At 39.0% G+C, this 26,346-nt stretch overlaps 3 protein-coding genes across 6 annotated transcripts in view; 2 read left to right on the top strand and 1 right to left on the bottom strand.

The window, feature by feature from the left end:
- creb5b (cAMP responsive element binding protein 5b) overlaps nucleotides 1-1,281 on the top strand; it is a 36,879-nt gene extending 35,598 nt beyond the window's left edge. For both annotated transcript variants that reach the window (XM_032519140.1, XM_032519139.1), the window contains exons 10-11: nucleotides 22-130; nucleotides 1,127-1,281. In XM_032519140.1, coding sequence (XP_032375031.1) covers nucleotides 22-130; nucleotides 1,127-1,281 — 264 coding nt within the window. The remainder of the gene's footprint in view (nucleotides 1-21; nucleotides 131-1,126) is intronic.
- A 3,612-nt stretch (nucleotides 1,282-4,893) lies between these two features.
- On the bottom strand, nucleotides 4,894-9,912 carry cpvl (carboxypeptidase vitellogenic like). Its single transcript, XM_032519141.1, has 13 exons — nucleotides 9,747-9,912; nucleotides 9,399-9,577; nucleotides 8,749-8,870; nucleotides 7,626-7,740; nucleotides 7,434-7,492; nucleotides 7,199-7,278; nucleotides 7,019-7,085; nucleotides 6,610-6,732; nucleotides 6,076-6,207; nucleotides 5,841-5,939; nucleotides 5,532-5,705; nucleotides 5,235-5,417; nucleotides 4,894-5,157 (listed from the first exon to the last, which is right to left on the bottom strand). The coding sequence occupies exons 1-13, from the start codon at nucleotides 9,749-9,751 to the stop codon at nucleotides 5,059-5,061; spliced, it is 1,437 nt and encodes a 478-aa protein (XP_032375032.1). The 5' UTR covers nucleotides 9,752-9,912; the 3' UTR covers nucleotides 4,894-5,058.
- A 30-nt stretch (nucleotides 9,913-9,942) lies between these two features.
- chn2 (chimerin 2) overlaps nucleotides 9,943-26,346 on the top strand; it is a 27,685-nt gene continuing 11,281 nt past the window's right edge. The window contains exons 1-7 of one of the 3 annotated variants that reach the window (XM_032519143.1): nucleotides 9,943-10,113; nucleotides 11,069-11,151; nucleotides 14,005-14,270; nucleotides 21,737-21,775; nucleotides 24,065-24,120; nucleotides 25,902-25,933; nucleotides 26,189-26,302. In XM_032519143.1, coding sequence (XP_032375034.1) covers nucleotides 14,222-14,270; nucleotides 21,737-21,775; nucleotides 24,065-24,120; nucleotides 25,902-25,933; nucleotides 26,189-26,302 — 290 coding nt within the window. In that variant the 5' untranslated portion in view covers nucleotides 9,943-10,113; nucleotides 11,069-11,151; nucleotides 14,005-14,221. Of the gene's footprint in view, nucleotides 10,114-11,068; nucleotides 11,152-13,660; nucleotides 14,271-21,736; nucleotides 21,776-23,819; nucleotides 23,965-24,064; nucleotides 24,121-25,901; nucleotides 25,934-26,188; nucleotides 26,303-26,346 lie in introns of those variants that run through there. The other 2 variants (XM_032519142.1, XM_032519144.1) reach the window with 2 other exon arrangements.

Raw genomic sequence — 26,346 nt, 5'->3', positions numbered from 1 at the left:
TCTGTTTTTCCTGCATTTCAGAATGAAGTGACCATGCTAAAGAACGAGGTGACCCAACTCAAGCAGCTTCTCCTCACACACAAGGACTGTCCCATCACCACTATGCAGAAAGAGTCCCAAGGTTACCTCAGTGAGTAGCTCAGACATAAACACAGACACACACACACTTGGGAATTTGACAAAAAACACGTCTTCATCTGTGTGCTTTAGCCCGACAGTGCGGATAGCGCTGTGTGGAAAATGTTAATGTCTTGCCAGAGGAAAGACTTAAACTCTACTAACTGAACTGTGATGGACTCATAGTGACTGCATGGACTCTTCGCTCCTATGTGCTGCTATCCAGCTCCCACGCTCGCGGCAGGACATTTATTTCACATAAGGGTGTTGCACACTCTGGTAGCCAGCTTGGACTGGGAGTTGGTAGTCTGAATCCCGTATGAGACCTGTTTTTCCATCTGACGGCACCTCCACGCAGCCGAGACTCAACATGAGATGGACGTCACAGGCTGCACATTGGCATCCAAACTCTTATGGATGCCCCAAGATCTCACTGATTACCGGACTGTGCCTCAGCTCAGCTGTGCATGACATCAGAGCCCCACCCTTTGATAGGGATACATGTGACATTTCCATGTAATTAGTGTAGGGCACCTCCCTGTGTAGCTTTAGTACAGGAAAAAAAGGCTCACATCCCCCTTGGCTGAAGGGTTCTTTTATACAGACAGAGCCAACTCCCAAACTGGGCTGGGAGAGACTTTCATTGATGAGTCTAGCTAGTGTAGAGATGTCACCTTTAATGTGTCCAAACTTCATCAAGGGTGTTTAGGGAGTTGAGTGATTCACTTTTCCATTTTTATGTTATCCATTAATGGCCTATTTTGGGATGACAGGTGAGACTTAAGGTATGAATTTAGTCATGTGTTTGACATGTATGCGTTTCTGCTAATAAAGCTGTTTTTTTTTACAATAATGAGATTTGGTCTGTGTTTGTTTTGACATTATTTACTATCATTTATTTTACTATCTCGCCTTAGTGTAGAGCAATAGGGTCATGTAGGGTCATTGTATTTACATTACTCTTCATACATGTTGTCCATCCTCATTGATGTCTCTGCTGTCTCCTCAGGTCCAGACAGCAGTCCGGCAGGCAGTCCATCTCCAGTATGCTCCCAGCAGCAGGTCATTCAACACAACACCATCACCACCTCCACCACAACCATAGGGGGCAGCAGTGTGCACGGACAAACCAATCACCGCACAGACATTAACCCCATCCACTAGGTTCAAGAGAGACTATAACCCCTGCCCAAGCTCCCCCCTGCTACCCAGCTTTCTGAGGGTTGCCAACTGCACATGCTGGCCCCCCCCCTCCCTCCATCAAGAGAAACCTCAAAGGCCTGTGAGGCTGTTCTTTATACAGTAGCTACAGTATGTATTTTTATAGACCAACCCTATTAACACATAAATGTTCTATGGTTTGTTGCCTCTTTCTTATCTGTTTTTCATGCTTTTAGCAAAAAGGGAGTTTTTGCTAATCTCATGCAGCATTAAAGTGAATTTTTCCGTTGTGTAATGGTACAAAATGGACCACAGTGGTCATTGACCCTGAGGACAGAAACATAAGCCTCAGACTGCCATCTTTATTAGCAGACCTTACATCTCTTTATGCCGGATGGACTGAAAAAGCTAAAGTCAACTCTTTCTCTGAATATTACATGTGGACAGTGTGTTGAGTGTATGCAACAGACACTTTACGAGTGGGATGTTGCTGCCTTTAAGTGGTCTTTTGAAACTAAGTCAAACTGTCACCATGATGTCTTGAAGACAGGAATATGCAAGCAGGTGTAATGATCCTTTTCTTTAATTGAAGCGTACATGACTGTTAACCATTTCCCTGTCAGCGGTGTTCTTAAAGAGAGCCATAAAATACACCACGACAGTGAAAACATGATGGTCCCGAGGACGATGCTGTTACAGCTACAGGTCTGTACACTGTGATACCAGTGAGGCAGCTCGGGAGTTGCAAAAAACTCCTCCAGGACCAACTGAAGCTTTAATTATTAACGCCTCTTTTTGTGTGTTTGTGCATCTGGATGTTAGAATCCATAATTTTGAGTATGCATGTGAATGATATATATTATGTTTTGCCTTCTTTCCTCTGCGGAACAAAGTTCAGTGGGTGTGTAAAGAAAAAAAAACTTAAAAGTGTGTGAGAAAGTGACTGTGAGCATGATTTTTGTTTTGAATGACTGGCATCTTACAACTGGCAAAGTGTTTTAAAGCGGTTTATGCCTGTCCTTTCCAAAATGTCACAATGTGCCTGAATCTTTCTTAAAATCTTTTGTTGGCTTTCTGTAGACAACTCTTTCTCTCCAAACAATCAAAATTAATTGAGTTGTCTCGGCTTTGTCTTGGATGTCTGCTGTATGCAAGTGCAAAACCACCAAGGAGAAAAATACCCGCTTTTCCTTTAACCTCTCTGACTTCATCAATTTATTTTCCTCTCTTTCTCAGGCCGCCGCTGCAGAGTGAAGGCCGTATTAATAGTGACCATTTTTTTATTCTCCATTCCAGCCTTGAAACTTCACGCCTTCTCATGTTGACTCCTCATTATCTCTTTCGTATGACCAGGAATGTTGACTCATTAGCATGATGACCATAATGCACTGTGTTTTACAGTAGGATGGATGAAATACATTCCACTGACAGGTGGAGCGATTGCAGAGCTGTCTATGCACTTTGTCCTCTGTCATGCCAGAGGGTAGAATAGCCATATTAAGGTCCCAGTAATTCTCAGTGATCCCCCTCCCTTTTTCACACACCAGCAAGAAACTTAACTGTGTATGGCTTTATGGAGAAACCGTGCCTGGCATGCATCACGTCTGTAGAAAAAGAAAGGAGCCTAGAGCTTGTATTGTAAGGAACCTGCACCGTTAAGTTTGTGCCCTTTTTATTCTGGAAAAAAAGTTGAAGGATGTGAAATGTTAATCTTTATCCTCATAACATTCAAGTTTCATCAAAGCATTTGGACTGTTAATGTGTTAACCTTGGAGTGTGTTTGTGCCGATGAGTCAGAGAAATTTTATTCTCTTGAAAAGGGCTTTGTCGTACCACGCCTTTGAACAGAAGCTTGCCTTATTTTAGGTTGTTTTTAAACCATATTTAGACTGTTAGACCATTCCAAATTAACCTCTTGCATGTGAAAAGTATGGCAATGACCTCAAAATACTTTCAACTGGAATCATTTGGAGGTTAGCTATTTTAGAGTTAGATATGAGAGTCTCTAGTTTTCTTTTTTGACAGTGGGTCCAGGTTCAGAAAAAAAACATTTGTTACTGCAGAGGCAGACACAAAAAGACAGATGGAAGTGCAGTGTAAGTGCATCGGTGTGGATTTGTGAGAGGTGGAGAACAATTCCTATGTATTAACGATGTTATAATTGTATTATTTTAAATTTAAAACTATAAATATTGTACATAATGTCATTAATTTCTGTTATCTGTACATTTAATGCAACCACCTTTCTTTTTGAAGGGAGTCAATGTGTGGTACATGTTTGTAAATAATGTTTGCATAGCACTTGTGGCCTTTTGTTGTACGTCAAGGCTCATTTCAGCGCTTAAATACATTGTTTATATGTAATGAACTGATGAATCCATTCTTGCCCGCATAACTTTGTACATTTTGTGTGTCTGTAATGACATTGTCTTCATTTTGTTTTGCATTTGTACAGATGTGAAAGTATCACTTCAGCTACATTACAATATGAAAATAAAGCACTTGTAAAGTAACATACAAACTAACTGGTGATTTGATGTCACTACTTGTACTTGACTAGTGACACAATTATTTTCTGTGCAGATAACCAGAGTGCATAAATGAAAAGAGATAGCAATCAAATATTTGAAGAATTCTATTAAAAGAAAACTTTCCCAGCTAACGATCAACAGAACGCTCGTCCTTGAGACATAACAGCTCATTAAATAGTTAGGTGATTTAAAGGATTGGGATGCTTATTCATTATTAATCTGTCTAGACATCTTGATAGTTTACCTGATGAAATAACATGGCAGTTAACTTCTGTACAAAAACATCTTTGTGGCAATCCGTAAAAAAATAACCAACTAAACTAAAACTACAGACCAATGCAGCGTGTCAAATACATTTTGAAGCCACACTAGCTCAAAAAAAATTCATTAACAAACATTGTGTGTTGTTGCAATATGCCCATATTTTCCAAACATATTGAGTAACTTAATAGTTTTTAGGACCTAACTTCAGATGAATGTAATAGTATCAGGAATGTGATGGTATTACCTTTTTAAAAATACATTGAATGAGTGCTAGTGATATAGTTTGGCTTTCCGGGGACACAGTGACCCCTGGTGGACAATTTGTTGATTAATCAAACAAAAACGAAAAATCCCTTTCAAGAGGTGCTGCCATATCTGTTCTGCAACTGAAGTCATTAAAAAAAAAAAAAAAGTTGTCAGACTGCAAAATTCATTCCTTTTCTTTTCTTTAAAACCACAAAAAAACATTTATTTCAAGATAATTCAACACTGGTGTCAAGGTGTATTCTTTGTATTTTATCATAAATCCTTTCTGATTGAATGAACTATATTTTTCTCACACATAAACACACAACACTATATAATATATATATATATATATATATATAATATATATATATATATATATATATATATATCTATATATATATATATATATATATATATATATATATATATATATATATATATATATATATATATATTTTAACAATATTTTCATGGAACTTAGTCTTGATAATCAGACTAAAATGTAATTTTTATTATTTGATGGTGTGGGCCGGGATTCAGAGATCTGGATCCACGCTAATTGAACTTTCTTTTCCATTTTGCAGTGCATCAGAGATCAGTCCAAAGTCCCACACCAAATGTCACCTAGCGATGTGTGTAAATCCAACAATGTGCTGATTTACAACAGTCTTTTGATCAACAGTTAAAAATTTAAAAGTTGCTCTTAAAAAGTGGAGGTGTTTTGATCAGCTGTCTCTCATTTCCAACTCTGCGATGAAAGGAATCTGTCAATCATGTCAAAGGACCTCGCTGGTTGGTCGTAAGGCAGAATGTGTCCTCCTCCTCGGACGATGACCTGCGTGTCAAGAAAAAGAATGAAAGGAGAGGTGTTCACTGAGTACATTTCATATTGTTTTTTGACTAACTGCTCACCTGGTAAAACTCTCCCACTTGTCTCACGTAACCCGCCACCTCTGTGTCACCCGGCTGAAGCTTCCAGTGGAAGCGAGGGGCTGTTTTGTACTCAGCCGCCCCGGTCCAGTTGACAGTAGGCAGGAACCTCTCAGTCAGTGGAGCTGCTACAATTACATCAAGCTGACCACTGTAGATTAAGACCTGGGTGTATGGAGAAGAGAGAGAAGAGGGATTAGAGTAACTTCCTAAGTATTCTACTACTATTGCACATTGCAGACAACACACAACTCCAGTGGATAATCCCACATCCCTCACCCTATAGTTGTCCATCAGTACCCCGAGCCACGGTTTGATGCTCTTCATGACATCCTGTAGAAGGTGCTTCTCCACTTCTGAGCCGTCGTGGAACGTCAGATTCCCCACATGGATAGCACGTCGCACTGCTGGCAGAGTCACAAACTGGGAGAAGTACTCCTGGTCTTCAGGCTCCTGTGATGCACAAAACGCAAATGTAGTGGCGTTAAAGTAATAACTAGAGTTTTTGAAAATGTTTTCAAATGTTTGTTTTTGAGAAGTCACACAGGCAGCTTTGAAGCTCTGCCAATCCGTCAGGTTTCTCCTCACCTGACACGTCATGTAGTTGAAGTAGTTGGTGCAGCCGGTAGCATTTTGAAAGAAAGAGGGATATGGTTCCACGTCACCATTCAGCAACCTATCAAAAACCTGAAGTGAGACGTTAACAAAATGGTCAGCTAATGTTTGATCGTATTCACAATTTTATTGTTTGTTTTAGAAAGATGTGAGGGAAAAAAAATTCCATTCAAAATGTATTTTGACAAATTTAAGAGGAAACACTTACCTGAAAGGCCTCCAGCCACTTCTCGTGCTGGATGAGTTTAACCCCCAAGTCTGTCTGCTGGATGACATACTGTTTTTGGAGTTCATCTATCATGCCGGTTTGGTACAGGAACTCACCATAACCACCGAGCATCTGAGATGGAAGAAAAGTAAAATATTACACTGACTCTACATTGACATGACTGAACTGTAGACAGGATCAGACAGAATAAATGGGAAATACTCCCTGTTGGAGCGTGACTTCTTTTAAGTGTAGGATCATATGAAAGAAAGCGAGAGTTTATTTATTAACCAACTTCCTGGTTAACACAAGACATAGCATCCCAAAGTCAGACTGCTTGATGAGCTTCCCCATGGTACGAGATGAATGAAATAAGAGCAAAGACTAGAAATGTGATGAGATATTAGATTAAAATAAATTAGGGGCATGTGCCACAAAGCAACAAGAACAATCTGGAGACATTGGAAATTCATAAGTCAAGATAATATAGTTTAAAGAATATCAGAAAATTACTTCACTTTGTCATAAACGCACCAGTTCTGGATCACAGAGCCCATCACCAATAGCCATCCCCATGAAGTTGATTTTCACTTTGGCAGTGGGGTTGTTTTTATGGATGTAGTATGAAATGGCAGGAACATACTTCCCTGCATAAGACTGCATGGGGACAGAGAATATTCGCGTGATTTGGGATAATGTTTTACATAGAGAGAATTTTTGTTGTTGTCGGACACTATCATGGTTTTGTTGGGGTGATATTTTAAAGACAAACTTCCATCTCATTCAAAATGTGTGCCAGATCTTACATGACAAGGATTTTTCTAATGTATATATTTTTATTGTGATGTGTAGACAATAAAAAAGCCACTTTTGTAATGCCACTACTATACATTTTGAAAATATTAATATGCAAAACTTGACAAGAAAAACAACAACAATATACCTCTCCAGTTGCATAGAAGTCATTGGACTGATACTCAGGAAAGAGCTGGAAGAACTGTGTTAAAGCACTTTCAATAAGGAAGAGATGGGAATAATAAAAGAGTTAGTAACAATCAAACACCAGACTCGTAGATCAAAATGACATGAACACAAAGTTTAATTTGGATGGTAGGTGTTTTACCTGTACAGATCTCTGCCTACATCATCCTGGTTCTGAGCAAAACCTCGGTCATCATCAGTGAAGCTGAAACCTGTTCCAACCTAGAAAACAAATATTCTTCCTCAAAGACTTGTCAGTAAATACTCATGCACATAAAAAGTCAGATCAGCTGAGAGCCCTTGAATGAAAGATGCGTTTCATGTTTTTAGTTTGTGGCTTTTTGTTTTGGTCTGAGGATAAATAAAGTAAGACGTACCGGATTGTCAATGTACAAAACTGAATATCTCAATGTCCAAGCGTAATCCCTCAAACCAGCTGCAAAGACGAAAAACACGACCAGATCAGAGAACAGTCAACAATGCTCCAACACAGGGCTCAAGCTTATTACGTTAAAGATTGTAGTGAATGTTAATGTATGCTGCTGTACTGCCAGATCAGTTCTTCTTACCAGTCAAGTTCTTATAGACCACATATGGTCCATGTTCCACAAAGAGACCGAACATGGAGGTGCCACCGGGTCCGCCTTGGAGCCAGAGCAAGACCGGAGCTTTATCTCGGTTTGCCTACAGGTCAGGGCATCACACAGAAGGTTAGGATCTCAGCACCATCCAGTGGTCACTTCCATTTATTAACAAAAATGTAAAAAAAAAATTGAAGTAACTACACTTTGTTAGGACAGACCTGAATGTACTAACCTAATAGTAGTAATAATTGTAATACAGATTAAATTGGTGTCAGGTATAAGCCAAGGTGGGTAAATTAGACTGTAAAGATGGGGGCAAACAATCAAAATACAATGTCAAACATACGTCTTTGTCACCTAATATGGGAATATAAACACCGGACTATGAAATGTAGCAGATTTACAGCTTTCTTTTAGAGATTTTAAAGTCTCAGAAATGTGTTTAAATGTGTGAGTGATGCATTAACTCTTATACAGTGTACATATTAGTAAACACTGAATCCTGTGAATGGTAGATGTCACATATGGAATCATCTTCACAGTGGCTGAACTGGAAGAAGGAAAAAGAACATCTTGGACTGAATTCAATTCAAGTTATTTTAAGAGGGAGATGAAAATAAATGTCACGCACTTTAAATGAATTTCAATTGAATTTAAAAAAAAAAGAAGAGGCCTAGAAGATTGATCTTTCATTCAGTGTCATGGAAGTGGCAAGTATGAAATACAGACATGAGACTTGTTACTGATTTATAGCTTGAACAAAACAAAGACGTTAAAAAAAAAAAAAAAAAAAAAATCATAAAAGTTCCCTCTTCCTAGACCTCGGGTAAAAAATGTGACTCAAAGCTAAACAAAGTCTAAAATCATATCTGACACAGCAGCTGACTAAATACACACGTGTGCGATTCCTTATCGCAGGCTGACTGAGGGAACACAGTAAAAATACCTGTAAAATCCAAATGAGTTCCAAGAAAACAAGCACAATAATGACTAGAAATGTCATAACTACTGCTTTCTCCTTGTGATCCTCTCCCAAACTGCAGCATTGACAGCAATCCAACAGTGTCATCTAAAACGCCCCAGGTAGAGAGAATAGGTTTGAGCCTACCATCAGTGCAGGGAAGAACCAAAAGAAGAGGTTGCTGTTGTATTTCTTGTTGACAGTGAGGTATCCGGCATAACTCTTGACATTGGCACCTGGCATATCTCCTACCAGACTCAGTTTCCTGGCTGGAACAAAAAGAAAAGATGTATGCAATCATTTGATCATTATTAAACAATAACAATAAATGCTGACTCCAGTTTTAAGTCTATATAGTTTTTAGGGCTGCAAAATATATAGTTTTTTTTTAATCATCATTGTGATGTCAATTTGCACAATAAACACATTTAAAAAGACTGCAACACTGAAGCTGAAAGAGAGACTGAGTAGAAAACTGCACTTTAAATGATTTAATTATTTTTGTTGATGTCGTGTATTCAGTTTAATGTACAATTTGTTCAATAAAATAATGTTGGAAATACTTTCCTCTCATTTTTATAAATTAATCTAGCAATTTGTTGTATTTTAGCATTATACTGAAGGCAGCAGAAAAGCAGAACTGAACACATTTCATATCTGTTTCTTAATCACATCTATTAATCGCAGTAAAATTGTTAGGGCGATATTCAACAACGTAATCGCATACACATATGTCTCACATATCGTGCTGCCCTAAAAATGTGTGCGCACTTATTCACTATACTAATGCACTATACCTTCATCTATGGCGCCCTTCTCCAGGTACGGAGTGAGAAAGAGAGGAGACCCGGGGTCCACTCCATTCAGGCCGCTCACACGGGGAGGTTTTCGGCAGAAAAACGAGGAGCAGCTCCGTGAGTGTGCAGAGTCCAGACAGGCCCACAGTAACAGGAAGCCCAAAGTTTCCCTCCACAGCCTGCCGATATAATATATAGAAATGCATATCAGACTACAGGCACGGTCGTTCATGTGTGAACCTCAAACATCATCAAGGTCAACTCGCATTTCAAAACAGCTCGGCTCGGACACAGCACGCGCGATATGATGATATGATTATATTATTATATTATACTGTTAAAACTCACCGCATGTTCACTGTCGGTTCTTCGGCAACAGGAACAAGTTTAGCCTTTAGTCGTTAAAACGTCTGTCAGCTCTGCTGTGGACAAAAGTAAATTGTGAACACCCAAGGCTGAGTCACGTGATCAACTGGTAGGTCATATGACAAATTGGGTCACGTGGTCGTTGTTGTGTACCGACAGTTACCATAACGGTCTATGGTAGTTACCATATAGTCTATGGTTCAACCTCTTAATACATCCATGGGTTCAACCTATGGGTTCAACGTGGTCTTGTAGGAAACTTCCGGCGTCTTAACTAAGTTGTCTAAACAGAAAGAGTAACGTTTTTTGTGTGGCTAAAACCTATTTGAAAGTAGGTAAGACTGACTTGGTGAGTAAACTGTTTTCAAACTGCTTGTTTCAAAGCAGCAGTGAAGGATGTTTTAAGCTGTTGTCGAGCATAACAGCTAGAATTCAAACAAATGTGATGCAAAGCTACCAATAAGGAAGCATAGATAGACTAATATAGTATAGTATAGTAGTTTCTGTTCAGCATTTGTATGTTGTAGCTAGACCTACTATGCCACAGTCTATAATGATTTAGAAGGATAGTTTGGAGGGTGAGCATACGTCTAGTAGGCTAATGGCTAGGGGCGGGATACTAATATTAAAATGACCCATTTGATGCCTATCATATAATATTTTTAGCCTGCAGTGTATCTTCACCAAATACAATGGCAAAATTAAGTAACGTTAATTATAAAACAAAATGACTTACTTCATCAGTGTCCCACAATGCAAGTGAAGTCAAATAGTAGCCAAGACGGTTTATAGCTGCCTGGTACTGGCAAAAGTTCACAAAACAAAAAGCATAGTAAACATCATTAAATAAATAAACTCTCTTTTTGTAAAATATAAATTAAAAAAAATCATTTTAAATGGGGCAGTTGTATTTATTTAAGCACACTCTATTTTATTTTTCTGTTTAAAGTGCTTCCTTTAAACTGGCTACCAGAATAATGCACAGTCACCACGTGATCCGTCTGTACACTCTATATAATTGGATAGCATAAAAAACTGGGACACCACATGACTGGTTTGGGGTTGATTTTCACTGACATCTCGAAACTAAGGAATAACAAATGTGAGTGGCTGGGATAGGCTGAAACACCGGTCAACCAAGCAAAAACACCCTTAAATCAAATCTCCTGAATGGAAAAATAAACATTGGCACACATTAGAGAATTCACAATTAAAGTAACATTGTGTGTGTTTCATATACCTGCTCAGCACCAGACAGCAGACAGAGGTTAGTGGCCAGCTAAGTAAAACAATGTATTTTTCAGGAGCCTGTGGGGACCAAACCTGAGCCAAAAGACTATCGATTATGGATTTGAAATCTTCACGTGGCCAGAAACACAACTCCAGTGTAAGTTGGTAACTGTTTTGCTAAAGTGTTTGCCAGAATAACTCAAGTTGATAATTTAATTGATTGAGCTTTAGAAATGATACCATGTGAAATAACTTGCAATTTCTTTTAATTTGTATTGTATAGGATTATTATATTAGTAATATATAGGTATTTTTCCACAGACATTTTTACTTGGATAAGAAAAGCACAGGTGTTAGTAATACCATTTGCAATCAAGTGTCTCATTAAGTCAAGTAACAGGCTGTGAGCCAGCATGCTCAACAACAACAACAACAACAACAACAACCCTGTAACTGCAAGGCATACATGGAGAGGACTCATTAATATGAGTCAAATTTACAAATATTAACATTAATAATGAGTCATTATTAATGTTAATATTTGTTTGTGACCTGCTATTTATGTCAGAATGTCTGCCTTAACATAACAATTATCATCAGCACCTAACTCAAATAGTGTTAGTATTAATGCTGGGATTTTTAAAGATGCAGTTACTGATGTTTGGCAACTAGGGGGCTGAATAACGGCAATATAAACTGAGGGTGGTGTTGACAAATTATTTTCACCTACAGTGCAGTGAGCAGGAAGACAATTGCGGACTGTGATGTGACAGCTCATGTGAACAAGTAAAGGGGGAGGGGGTGGGGCTGCAGCACACTATTCTGCTGCTTACAAAGTTGTGTTAACTGATTTAATTTATCGTTATTCTGAAAGCTGCTCACCACAATCACACAGTCATATCTGTTGGCTATTGAACATCAGCACTACGGCATGTGTGGGCTAAGTGCCTTTCTCAAGGGCAACTCAGCAGTGGTAATGACAGACAAGGGTGTGCTGCTCTTTCACTTGACTGGCCACATTTATCTTGTCACTCCAGGAATCAAACCAGCAACCTGTTCGTAAAGCAAAATAAAAATGCCAGCAATCTACCCACGTTGTTCCTCAATACAAGAAGATGCGGTAATGAAGCATAAAGGCATACGGTATATAGGACATTGAGGCTTCAAAACCTCCCTTCAAAATTTATAGTTAATGTCACAGACACCAGGCTACATCCATCTTTTTTCTGTCTGTATTGCAAGTGTCTTTTCCAATAATGAGGGATTCCTGGCGTCATAACCAATCCACTGTGAAAGAGGCTAAAAGAAAATATTTTTTCTGATATTGTTTTTCTAAAAGGTTGTAAACCCCATGTGTTGTTTAAAGTTCAACTCTGCTCTGAACAGACTGTAATTGAGGCCTCTCCTACTGTGTGTGAGAATTTTCTTAACTGCTTCATTGATCATTGGTGTCCTTCACTGCTCCTGTCACATGTGGGGTCCCACAGGGCTCGGTGCTTGGTAATTTTGCTTGGCCCTCTTCTTTGTGCCCCTCAAAAAATCTGTAAACACTGTAGCAGTGCAGTATTGTCAGATTTTTTGAGGGGCACAAAGATCTGTCTGTCGTCAAAATTTGAATAAAAAAAAAGCAGACCAAAGTCATGGTCTTTGGTGGCACTTCTGTGACCTCCCCCCTAGTTGATCTGGGTTCTCTGGCACAGTATCACAAGCCAATTGTAAAGCATCTGGGGGTAAAAGTGGATTTACACCTTAAATTTGACAGCCCGATTGTAGTGAGGTCTAGAGCTGTGGTGAGGTCTAGCTTTTACCAGTTAAGGCAGCTAGCAAAAATCAAACCAGTCCTTCAGAGACAACACTTTGGGATAGTAGTCCACGCCTTTCTGACCACTAGGCTGGATTACTGTAATGCACTTTATATGGGGGCTAGTGGGTCCTCCATTGCTCGTCTTCAACTGGTACAAAATGCTGTTGCACGTGTTTTAACAGGCACAAGCAGGTATGAGCACATTTCACCTATTTTAGCTTCACTCCACTGGCTGCCCGTCCATTTTAGGATTAATTTTAAAATTCTTCTATTTTCTTTTAAAGCTTTGAATGGCCTTGCCCCACCTTTTCTCTCTGAGCTGCTGCACCCCTACACCCCCAGCTGATCTCTCAGGTCAGCTGACCAGCTGCTCCTGAAGGTGTCTAAAGCTAGGCTCAGGGGAGACCATGCATTTGCTGTTGCAGCTCCAAAACTTTGGAATGGGCTGCCTCTTCTCATTGGACAGGCCTCCTCTCTGTCTCATTTTTAAACTCTTCTTAAAACCCACCTCTTTTCATTGGCCTTTAACACCAGGTAGAGTGTTGGTCGTATACCTTTACCGTATGCTGGCAGTGTATTTATTTTAATGTACCTTATATTTTTTTATTTTGTCATCTATTTATTCTGTATAATCTTTTTATGCTGCACTTTGGAAACCTTGTGTTTGTTAAAATTGTGCTAGATAAATAAAGGTGATTGGATTGTGTGATACCAGGGAAAAGTAGGGGATGCAGCCCCACCAGATGGCGCAAAACACTGACATTAATTCCGGCTCTTTCAACGTACATGACATAACATGACATCTGATAGAAATTAAAATATGCCAAAGCTGGAATGTGGTTCAGCCAGTTGGGCATTTGCATGTGTGTATTTTATTTAACCGTGGGTTGAAAGACAAAGTAACGTGTGCTTTATATTTTGCAAACGTAACTGAAGTCTGTTGTCTGGCTTATTTTGGCAGTCGAGCTTGCTTACATTTGACCACCCTGCTCCAAACTTTCACTTTAAGAAGGCGCGTCTACGCTGCAGTGTAGTGTGTTTAATACAATCCTTAAAGTGGCACATGGAAACCATAACCGATTTCTGCATGGCACAAATCTAGACCTACAGATTCTGCCTGTCCAGTGCGAGGAAATGCTTTGGTGAAACTGATCCACGGAGGATAGGTGTTCCTGTAGTGCGTCTGACTATTTTTATCTGTGGCAGTGGATGCGGCAGACTCCTCACCGAGGCGCCCAGCGAGCCGAGGGAAGGATCGGCGGTTGGGGGGCTTTGGACGACACGAGACCTGAAATAATCACCGGTAGAGCCGTCAAAGGTGAAGCACATTGGGACGTTAGTGAAATGGAGACACCGCCAGGGACGAGCTGCTGTGAACGCACCTTGGCCAAACGGGAATAACCGAGCCGTGAAACGGGCTGGGATGGCAGCATCCAGCAACTCAAGCCTCTCAGGTTCATCTTTGTCCTCCGGTAAGAGTTCTCATAATAATAATAATAGTAATATAATTATTATTATTAATAATATTAATTGTTATTTATTAATGCCTTATTTTTAAACTTGTATCATTAGTGTATACTAATGTATACTTACTTATACTTGTTATCTTGTAATAAAGCCATATGCTCCAGGAAATGTGACATCCTCTCATTACCCATTTGCATCTCACACGTGCTTGGTAAACATTAAGCAAACATATTATTAGCTTTCAGTGACTGCTGTGATAAGCGTCACCATCTGTTGTATTTGGGTTCAGTGGGAAATGACAACTTTCATTTGCAAATGGAATAAATATGACGTTGGGTTTAGGTGTTTTCATTAGATTGCCAATCATCTCCATAATTCCCTTATTGACTTTCCGCTTGGCTGTCTGTAAGGATTATCTTTGGCCTGTTTAGTCTACCATTTCCCAAAACACAGCACTAGGCTGGTATTTTTTCTGACATTGTAAAAAAAACTAATATGCTGGTGTCCAGTGACACAGTTCATACTACCATAGTGTGCACAAAACTCCAATCAAAATCCTGTTTGCATCTAATGTGGTATAGCTCAGCGAGTCACACCTTTTATATATTTGTTGAAAAAAAATTCAATTTCAGGATTGAATTTTCAGAGAATGAGAATAGAAAGTGGGTTAGCAGCTTTTCAAACAAGCCCAGAATGAATTATCAGTTCCATGCTTGTCTCAGTAAATATCCCATTTTGTGTTGATAAAGCACATTGCTTGTGTTTGCCAGGGTATAAAGTACAAACCCCACTATCACAGCACTGTTTGATGTGGAAGCCCTGCCAACAACCAGAGGCGTTTGTGAGAGAGACAGCGTGTCTGACAAGGGGAGGGAGAGGCTGTTTATAATACCAGACTCAGCACTTTGGTTTATGTCATTACTGTTTCCACCAATATTTTTAAATTTGTAGTGAAGATTCGAGAAAATGTGTAGTGTTACTTTGCTCCTTCTACATAAACAACGTAAATCTATGGTTTATTACAGGGTGAGGGCATTGTATAGTATACATAATGTTGGTTTGACTTTCTAACTCTCTCTGCATCCCAACCACACCACACAACAGAGTCCCATTTCCCTAGGTACTGCCCAATGGGAAGGACAGGCAGTTGTTTCCAAGCTGATATAGCCTGTGGCAACCACATGCTTTACAGAGCATTATCTCATGTGTGCGTTTCAGAAAGCGGTGCATGTTTGACCGCTGCTGCCTTAAGAGGAAAGTCTTTTCTCTCTGTGGCATTGGAGGGTTGTCATTACTTTTGGGCTCTCAAAATAATTATCAGAGGTTACAAGCTGTGCTGCTGCCAGGGATAGAGTGGTTGTCACAAGGGTATTATTATTTTCATGCAGAGCGCTTTGGCAGTCAGACACACCATTTGAATAATCTTCACTACGAGGTATATGACTTGAAAAATGGATCTCGGCTCAATTTCTGCTCCGTATTAGGTCGTCAGTTCTGGCTGCAAACAAAGAGCTCTTGGTGTAGATTTAGGCTGCTTCTGGTTATAAGCCTATCTAGTAATGTTTGGAGGCAGAGTGTTGAAATAAAGTTCATTCAACTTGTGTCACTAATGACATCTGATTTGTGATAGTGACATTCGTAGTTATATTATTGGAGCAGACGTTGATTTATTTCTGCACTTCCTGCAAATTATTGAAATTTAGGTATAATGAAATGTACACAAACCACCTTGTAGTGTATAGAATGCATTACATAAACAAAGTCTATAACTGCAGCCTAAATGCACAGGTGAATTAAAGTAAATGTACCCTATACCTATATTTGTGAGGCCATTTTATAATAAAACAACAAAAAAACTGAAAGGATTGCAGCAAATATGTTGCAATCTCTCTCTATCCATGGACAGATATTTTTGGGCAATTCGTCTAGATCAGTGAGATTCCTACACATTCTTGGCACGGGTGGGCAAAGTAGCATGTACTATATCAGCAGCACACCATTTGCCAGACAGCTCTAGGAAATAAAGCTTTAAAAATAAAATGGGGGAAAGAGCATGAAAGTATCCCTTCAGCTCCCAGGCCTTAAATGACAAAATTGGTCAGGGAGGCAGAATTATAGCCATGTATTACAAAGAGGCTGTCTGCTCAACACAACCCTGCACATGTGTCTGGCAAAGGCTGCAGATTACCTTGAAATCTTTTCACCACATCTATTTCTTGTCCTTCATATCAGTTTACATCACGTCGTTCTGGATTTGTGTCATGCATGCTGACTGACCGAAATGATCCTCATGTTATACAGCTTCAACAAGGGGGAAGTCCGTCTCCTAAGTATTTCAATTCTGGGTAAACACACCCCAGTAGTCAATCCTTTATTATTACAACAGACTCTCTCAGTGGCAGGGACATGGCAGTGTCAGAATCTGATTATTAAATTGCACTTTTCCCTCATCTGAACTTGGCTACAACTCTTGTTAACAGAAAAATATACAGTTTCCCTAATAGTGTCCAGCCAGTAGCATAGAAACACACTCCAGAGAAGCAGCCTCATACCTGTCACATATTATTTGGTCAGCACTAAGTGTAGAAATGCTTGTTTTGGACCAGTGTAATACACAGATGGTTTCCCTGCTGCGGCTCTGCTGCATCCCACTGACACGTGTGTGTGTGTGTGTGTGTGTGTGTGTGTGTGTGTGTGTGTGTGTGTGTGTGTGTGTGTGTGTGTGTGTGTGTGTGTGTGTGTGTGTGTGTGTGTGTGTGTGTGTGTGTGTGTGTGTGTGTGTGTGTGTGTGTGTGTGTGTGTGTGTGTGTGTGTGTGTGTGTGTGTGTGTGTGTGTGTGTGTGTGTGTGTGTGAATAATACTGGCTATACATTACATTGGGGCTTTCAAAGATAAACGTTTATCTATTTTCATTTTCTCTTTTAATTAAGGTGTTAATCAAGTTCTTTTTTAATTCTCTTTTTGTATTAAGTGTGTCAAATCTCACATTTTTTCCTGCCTAGCCAAACTTAACCACATTGTGTTGCATTGAGTATTGAAAATGGGAAAACAAGTAGATAGTAATAAAATCCCAGACATCAGTCCGTTTGGAGTCATGTAAATCATCTAGGTTGCCCAATGTTTGAACAAGCCACATTTTGTGAGTGGCTTGTTCACATCTAGCAGAGCAGAGAAAAATACACTTAACTAACACAGTAACAATGCTCGGGTGAACTATGAGGTTGTGGTGCAGCGCATGCCTGGCTGGCACACTCATAGTCTAAAATGAAAAAAGATCCACCAAATTGGAGATCCATCAAAACAAACAAAATACCATAAACTAATTCACCTAAAGAGACCCCAGCCCCAACAAAGATGAGCAGGTGCATGTAGACCATGAAAACATTTGACAAAAAAACTGAAATCAACACTTGTGGTAACGTTTTCTCATAAGTAGTCTGTGTGTAAACATGTAAGGCTAACGAGGTGATAGTGAAAAAAAGTCATCATTTAAGACGTCTGTTTATGATTTTCGACCTCTGCTTTTTAGCTGCTGGGATAGATGTGTTGCCAACATCTTGCAATCAGACAGCATAGATTGATGGGGTGCTGTGACAGCTGTGCAACTTGTATTTCATGAGTTTGCAGCTGGACCTTGAAGTCACATCTAGTAATTAGTAAACATCATAGGGAGGAGAGGAAATGTGTTTTATCACTGAAGTTCAGCATACGTTTTCTTGTTTTGATCCAACATGCTGCCAGAAGATTGGTGTGAAGTGTAACAGAAAACATGTCAAATTACAGTAATAAGATTTCTGTTTAAAATAACAAACTAATTTTGTCTCATCTGTACTAGTGATTCTGTCTTTTTTCAAGGTGCATCAATGTGCCAAGCACCTCAGGTTCTCAAAATCCTAACCAGACCTATCCATCTTAACCTAGCTGTAAGAAAGCAAACAATTCTGTATAACAATATATTGTTACAATATACAACAACCAATCAATGTCTATATTGTGTGTTGTTTGGAAAAGGCAAGTGGACCATGATCCACTCCATATAACCTCTGACATGTCAGTGCCTTCCAGCCATCTAACATTACATAGCTGTCTGCTGCTATTTGTATTATTATTATTATTATTATTATTATTATTATTATTATTATTATGATAATATCTTTTTTTATTTTTTATGGCGCTTTTCTAAACACTCAACGGCGCTTTACAGTTTTGGTTTAACAAAAGGTTTGTAGACATGACAGACAAAAGAAAAGGAAAACACATAGGTGCATGGATAAGCACAGGTAAAGCAGGAGAGGTAGGCAAAGAAAAAGAAGGAAAAACTGGAAAAGTCTGTTAACAGGAAAAAGCAAGTTTGAAGAAGTGAGTTTTGAGGGCCTGTTTGAAGGATGGTAGGGTGCTTGACTGTTTAACATGGTCGGGAGGGCGTTTTAGAGGGTGGGTGCAGCAGCTGAGAAGGATATCTCTCCCAAGGTCCGGAGCTTAGTTCCGATGGTCTTGAGGGTGTTGGCATCGGCGGATTTGAGGAGGCGGGTGGGAGTGTTGTTGGTTTTGTGGGTATTATACAGTAGGACTACAGCTGAATACGTAGCTTTTTAAGTCAATATAAAACTACTTGTTTCTTTCACCTTTAATGCTCTAGTGAGGAGTTTTATTCAGATTTGACATCATTCAAATGAAATGTCATGTTTGTGTGGAGACACACATTTTCACTAAAATTAGTGATATTGTTCACAAACTCTGTACTCTGTCATAAAAGGCTTACATAGATATATGACATATTCTCTTTCTCACCAAAGTAAACACCCACCGGTTATTATTTTATTGAATGCTTCTGACTGGTGAGTAATTGAGGGCAACACAATAAATAGCTGTTTCTTTGGGGCTAAGAACCCTTTGGCTGCTCCCGAATTTTAAATTCTCCCTGATCATCAGACACTGCACAAACTCTGAGCTACTTAGAAATTCTTTTTGATGTGTGTGTGTGTGTGTGTGTGTGTGTGTGTGTGTGTCTGTGTGTCTGTGTGTCTGTGTCTGTGTCTGTGTCAGAATCGACCCTTAAGAGCTTTCTTTTCTGAGACGCCGCTGAATTGCAGACTAAAATGCAATTCGTCATTAAAAAGAATCCGGTTGAAAAGCGAGTATTTGGCAGGCAACCAGATGAAATCTCATTCTTTAAACAAGCCGCAGTGAAATAAATCTTTCAGACTGCCAGTGCAATACACAGTGACTAAGCTTTAGCGTTAGGACAATACATTTTCCGAGGCAGTTTGGCCACACATAAGCAAACTGAGCCTTTAGGGCTTTAGCATCAATGCTTACTCTCAAAACATCCACTTCTAAATCAAGCTGCCTGCTCTCAATTTACATAATTATTCTGCATTTGATCATATGCACCTATCTTGTCTTTCCTGTCTAATTAATTCAGCTCTCTCTAAAGCAACAGCACTATCAAGATCAGAAGCAATGATGAGCATTTGGTTTGTTAATAATAATGCAACCAGTGTTCCAGTTGATCTCCTGCTACAGCAAGCAGAGAAAACAAACAGCATGGAGGAAATACTCGGATTGCCTTCAGTTTAACAGATATATATTGAACAAGGAATATACAGAGACTTTAAGAGAACTAGTAATACGGTTTTAACATTGATGCCATTCATGATTACATCAGTGGCCACATCCAACAAGTGCTCACTGGTTTTCACACCCTCTCAGGTGTGTTTTATATATTTTATCCTCTGGCCTGAGGGGTGTGGCGCCGCCACCGATCTGCTGATGAGTCCAAAGGAATGTTTCAAATGAGAAATGTGTGTCTTCTGGATCGACATGATTCATTATTCAAACAGTCAATTGAGCCCTTCAGCATCGTTGCTGGGAATTTAATGAGAGATATTACACTAGATATCTGAGATGCAGATGAATCATTTATTGTCAGCTATTTTGTGCAGTTGGCATTTAGTGTCATCTGTCTATGTAATAGCTATAAACCACCATGTTTGATACTGTAGGATCTGGTCATCCCAGTCAGTCTCTGACATGTAGGGCATGCAGAACCATTTGTAGATATGCAATGACATGTTTCTGCCAATGGGTCAAAACCTGTTAGGAATTTGCTGTGAATAGCATCAAATGATTACCAAATGATTGTTATTAGAGGAAGGATTGTTTCCTTCTGTTAAGTGTACGTTTTAACTGAGTCAACACAAATATTACAATTTAATATTAAAATTATAAATTTGTAAAATAATAATACAGACACAACATCAATATTTGAGTTCATACTTGACCTTAAAAAACAGCAGCAAGACAAGTTCCAATTTATTTTTCCAAAGCTTTTGACCACATCTCTTGAGTTTCCTGGGATGTAACATGTGGTTATCAAGTTTTGTCAACATCCTTATATATCATTAGTTGAAATATGTTGCACCATTTATGTCATAATCAGGGCCAGGCATTATTTGACATTACTGGCAGTGTAGTACGGTAGCAAATTTTTCCACATTTTTGACTCGATTAGGGAAACGTTTTTATGACCAGTCAATTATTTTACCTGGTGGGTACTACAGTAACTTATCAGCTGCTACAGGGCCTTTACTTCATCCCTGCTCTAACTCTTTTCAAGCTAATACAAAAGCACCATCATATGTTACTGGAATGTGTTCACATAATCATAAATCCCCTATCATATTTCCCAGAGAAAAGTCTTCCTTTGGGTTATGACATTGTATTGTATTTACTTACATTATGTTTGATCCATGTATTTGTACAGTTGTGTTTTCGGGACCCTGCCGGCGGGTTAATTAGATCAGGTGCGTGCTAGTCTCGCTTTGCCAGACCGTCCTCCAAAGCGCTCTGAAGGAGGGTCTGGCTACTCCACCTAGCAATAGGGGACAGGAGGAAAACGTGCTCTGGTTTAATGACATTTCTTTAAACTCCGCACAGAGACGCAGCAAAATAGTCTTGCGAGAGAAAACTCAGATTGGACAGATAGTCTAGGTAGCTGTCTCAGTTTACCAAGCAGAAATCTGAGGAGCAGCCAAAAATAGTCCTCATTAATCCACCAAATTTAAAATTCCAACACAAAGAAAGCGGAAGAACATGGAACATGCATCCTGCGGAATTACCTGCAGCACCGGAGCAATCCCGGAAGTGGAACGCGAAGGATATAGACCCAGGTGTGTGCTTACACAATGTCTAGCGACACACGCAGACATCTGTATTGATTGTCCTTGAAGCAGAGGCACTGATTAGAAGTGTATTACACTGGTGCATCTCAAGAGGCAGCTGCACAGTGTGAAGCTATATGCATAATGATAACAGATAGATAAACAACAGTAACTATGGTGAAGGGCTCACAGTCAATCCACTGGGAGAGGGATAGAAATGGAGATTTTAATGAGAGAAAACAGGAAACAGTCTATTAACACCACTGTGAGTTAATAACAGAAACCTGCTATACGTTTGTTTTTTACAGACCCTGAGGATTACCAACCGCCCATATGGAAATCCTACCGTAAGTCATTCTTCTATTTTTTATGCTGGTTTGCAAAGTTTTTGACTGACTTGGCCTGACTTTGGCTTTTAGTGTTTTTATTTATTCCACATTTATTTGTGATCTATAAATAACAATGAGACATTTTTCTAAACTTGGAAGAATTCTCTTTTGTTTTACATTGTACAAACATACGCTGCAGGTTCCAAAAGGCTAAACACACACACACACACACACACACATGCACGCACAAAAGGCCCACACACTCAAACACACTCGCCCACACAACCCATTCACATACACACAAATGCAAAGCAGCAAATTCCTGATCTCTGAGTAAAATAGGTTACCAGCACCTGGGGAAAATACAATTTTCTACCTGCAAAGAGGCTCAGCTGAAATAGGGTCCTCAGAATACCCACTTCATTATACAAGCTTTTTGGCATGTGGGAGGAAATGGGTTGACTCCTCAGAATACAGTGGCTAAAATAAGTTTACACACCCATGCTGAAGTTGATTAAAAAGAGGAATAAAAAAAACATCTTTTGGAAATTGATCTTAATGCCCTAATGAAAAAAAAATTGGAATATACAACCTTTTAAGGACTTTAATTTTCTTTGTGAATGAATAATAATAGGCATTGTGATAGCTTAATAGCTGGTTTGATTTGCATTGAGAGACGATCTTATGGAAAGTTCCCCATTCCTATCTTTAGGTATGGTGAAGGGTATGTGATGATGTGGGGTTAGTTTAATTCCAAAGACCAAGGCAACTTAATCAGGATGCATAGTATCCTGGATCCATGAAATAACTGGCTTTTAAAAATAAAAATGTGCCTACCTCTTTGGGAATTTAACATAGGGGTGTGTATACTTATGCCCGCTGTATTTTAAGGATGAACATTTATTTATTTACAACACATTATTTATTCACAAAGAAAATTGGTGTCCTTAAAAGGTTGGATTTTCCAAAATATTTTGAATTAAGGCATTAAAATCAATTTCCAAAAGATGTTTTTTTATTCCTCTTTTTAATCAACTCTAACATGGGTGTGTAAACTTATTTAAGCCTCTGTATATGTGGTGCATTTGTAAAAGCAGAGGACAACTCATTTTAGCTGGAACCTGTGTCTGTCTTTAAAGTGTTTACAGTTTAACCAATACAATTTAAAGCTTTTATATACATTTGTTTCCTGTAATTAAATGTCTCTTCCATATAATTTTCCCATAATGCTGCATTTTTGAAGTCTCCCATATTCTCCTGACTCCTCTGGTATTCTGCTGAGGTATTTTTAGAGCTCACTGTGTCACAGGAATAGATGGCGTCCAGATCTTGCTGGTTGGCCTAAGTCACCCTGACAAAACATGAAGATTCACAGTCAGGAGCCTTCCCCTGCCTGGAGAATCTGCTGCGATAAGACTTAGCTCAACCTCACACAGTGAGGTGACACTGTTGTAGTCCTCATCCACATCTCACACAGTTATAGACTGCCAAACGTACATGTAGTGTAGGAGCAAGTGCATTAAAAAATAAAATGCTAAAGACAGCTATGTCAGGTAAAAGAGAAACTCAAGCTCTAGACAGATTTACAAATTGGATAAGAAATTAACCACAATCAGTTATTGATTATTCTGTTGTCGTAACATAATATTTGTTTTAACCTGACTGACATCCCGTTCTCAGACCCATCAGCATTGCTTCGGCTTCTCTCACTTCTTGATCACTAATTGTACTTATTTTGTGAAGTTGCTGTGGTGAGGTGTTTGTGGGGATTACTCTGACTTGCACAAATCCTTAATTCAATTTTCCCTTTGCTTCACTGATTTATTATGAGTTCTATGAATACTACATCTAAAACAGAGAGTCTCGGATTTGCAGCATGTGTGTATTTAGGAGTGTAAGTATTTGGGGTTTGCAGCATTGTGCACTTGTAAGTGCATATTTGGGAAGTGCACAACAGGTCTTTATTCAAACAAATGCATTGCAGATAAATGTGTGTAAACCACTTACTGCTGCTTAGCCTCACATATATAAGCTAATGGCTCCTGTTGTTCCTTGTTACCCTTGCACTGCATCAGATCTGCAGTCAGAGCCTAAACGGCTGTTTAGTGGAGATCTTGCTTAATGTCCAGGAGGGTCCTGTGCCTGGAAGTTGCACTGCATCATTTAGTTTCCCGCATCTTTATGTGTGCATTGAGGTTGTTATTTTGGTAACAAATCCATTGTATGTAATTACAATTGACAAGGACATGTGCGCATAATTTAAAGGGGCAGAGGGCCTTAATTAACATCCATGTGTTTTTCTAACAGTGTACCAGCTACAGCAGGAAGCCCCAAGACCAAAGAGGATCACATGTCCTCAGGAGGTCAGTACATCTGTAAATCTGTATACAATGGGCTACTGTATAGGGATGAAATGATTTGTTTTTCATTGTTATGGAGCATGTAGTTTGTAAAATATGCAAATTCTCAGAAAACAACAGTCTATAGTCAACATAGAAAGCCTGTAATACCTCACATTTGAGTTGTTTGTATTTCACTATCAATGACTCATTGATGAATTGAGTAATTGTTTTTGCATTACGACTGTGTATTTAAATCAAATGTACAAACCACAGATATGAAAAGTAAATAATTAAAAATATATATATATATATTTATATTTCTTACTTCGTGCAAAAAGATGTGATACAATTTGCTTAACAAAAGATGAAAAATACACATTAAAAGACAGATGCAAAAAAAAAATAAACATTAAAAACATGGCAGTGTTTCTTTTTCTTTCTTTTTTTGTTCATTTGACAATAAGCTACTAACGTTCAAACTAAATTACTGCTGGCCCAATTTTTTTTTCTTTTCAAATCCAATAGTTTTTTCTGCTTGCTCATGCATTTTGGAAACTCAGTTTATACTCTCAGGTTTTAGCGTGGAAAACGTTCACTGAGAAATGATTGAGTCTGACAGCTGGAACCCAGACCAATCAGTAACCTATGGGGAGTGGCTCTCTGCTTCTTGAAACTTCCTCTCCTCATGAATACAGTAGCTGTTTAAACTCAGTGCTGTATTAGAGTTAGAAAATCAAGCGTGATCCTCCAACTGCATGGCTTATTCTTTGCCTTAAATGTAGTTAGGAATGTATTTTGGTAAATAGTTAAGGAATAATTTGACATTTTCTGAACACGTTTAATCTAAAGGATTTAAAAGTCTGTCTTGAAAGAGGGAATTTTGTACTAATAAGACTTCAACTTTGGATGATATCCACTTAATTTGTCTAACGCAGACAGCTAAAATTTTATAATAACTTCAGATAATCTTTGAACCACATTTTTGCACAGAACTAGTGTGGATTTGATGTTTCCCATCACTTACATTGGAAGAACATTAGGAAAGGATCGAGGGGGAAGGATTACAGCAAACAAAAACCTGTTTCAATGTTCATATGGGCACCTGACAATCATTTTGAGAGCAACAAGTCTAGAAGCATCGGCAGCACTTTGAATGGACAGAATAGACTCTGTGAATAAAGATGCCCTCACTCAGAGAACCAAGCTTCACACACAGCACAGCCTACCAGAAATGATGCATGTCTCATCCTATTTTGACTCTTGCCATACTTTGATGAGCAAAGTGAAAGTTTTGCGCTTGGTCTGTGAGATTAGTGGCTACTCGTTGATTTAAAGCACAAAATTATGTTAAACACATTACCAAATCCATTATGTATCAGAACTCTGAGTTTTAAAAGAGATTCTACACTATCATTTGTAAAGATGTATGAAAAAGGATAACAAAAATATTAGGATACATGTACAAAATAAAAAATGTTTTTGTCATAGCCTTTGATTTGTAGTGCAGACACACTACACACACCCTGGCGTAACACAGTAACACACTTAGTATTAATTCTTTGCAGCTGGCCATCTATCACCAGCTGTTTTCTTGCACTGCCTCTAATTCATCTCCACACTCTGTGATTTAGCTTTATGGTTTGGTAGCTGCGAATAGACGCGAGGGCACAGATGGAGATAATCTGTCCTGGGGTGTGGAGTCCTTTATCTTCCACACAGGCTGTAAGAACAATTCGCAAAGCCGTTTAATTGAGCTTTCATATCGTACTGCTTCAGCCAATATGTCTTCTTCTGCTTCATAGATGGAGAGCAGACCCAAATACTACGGCAGAGAGTGAGTATGACTTGATTACTCCCACTGTTTTAATGCTTTTTGTTTTCAAATATGACTATGCAGAGGATGGTTTTATTTAGCATTACTGCCTTGCATCAAATGTGGGGTTTAAGTGGGTAGATGTGTATTTAGTGTGTATTTGTGTAGTTTTGCTTTGGTTACATCCATACCATACAACATGTAAATGGGTAAAATGACATTGGAGGAAGAGTAATAGGTACTGTATTTCATTTTTTTTCATTTTCTTTTTTACAGATTTCATGGCATGATCTCCCGAGAATATGCAGATGAGCTACTGGTGGCAGCAGAGGGGTCTTACCTCATCAGGGAGAGCCAGAGACAGCCAGGGACACACACCTTGGCCTTAAGGTACCAACACCATCACTATGCAGCACAGAACCCCCTGAAAAGTT

This window comes from Etheostoma spectabile, chromosome 6 (assembly GCF_008692095.1).
Source record: "Etheostoma spectabile isolate EspeVRDwgs_2016 chromosome 6, UIUC_Espe_1.0, whole genome shotgun sequence".
In the NCBI taxonomy this organism is placed as follows: Eukaryota; Metazoa; Chordata; class Actinopteri; order Perciformes; family Percidae; genus Etheostoma; species Etheostoma spectabile.
The sequence above is the reverse complement of the archived record's forward strand: the minus strand, read 5'-3'. Positions and strand labels throughout refer to the sequence as shown.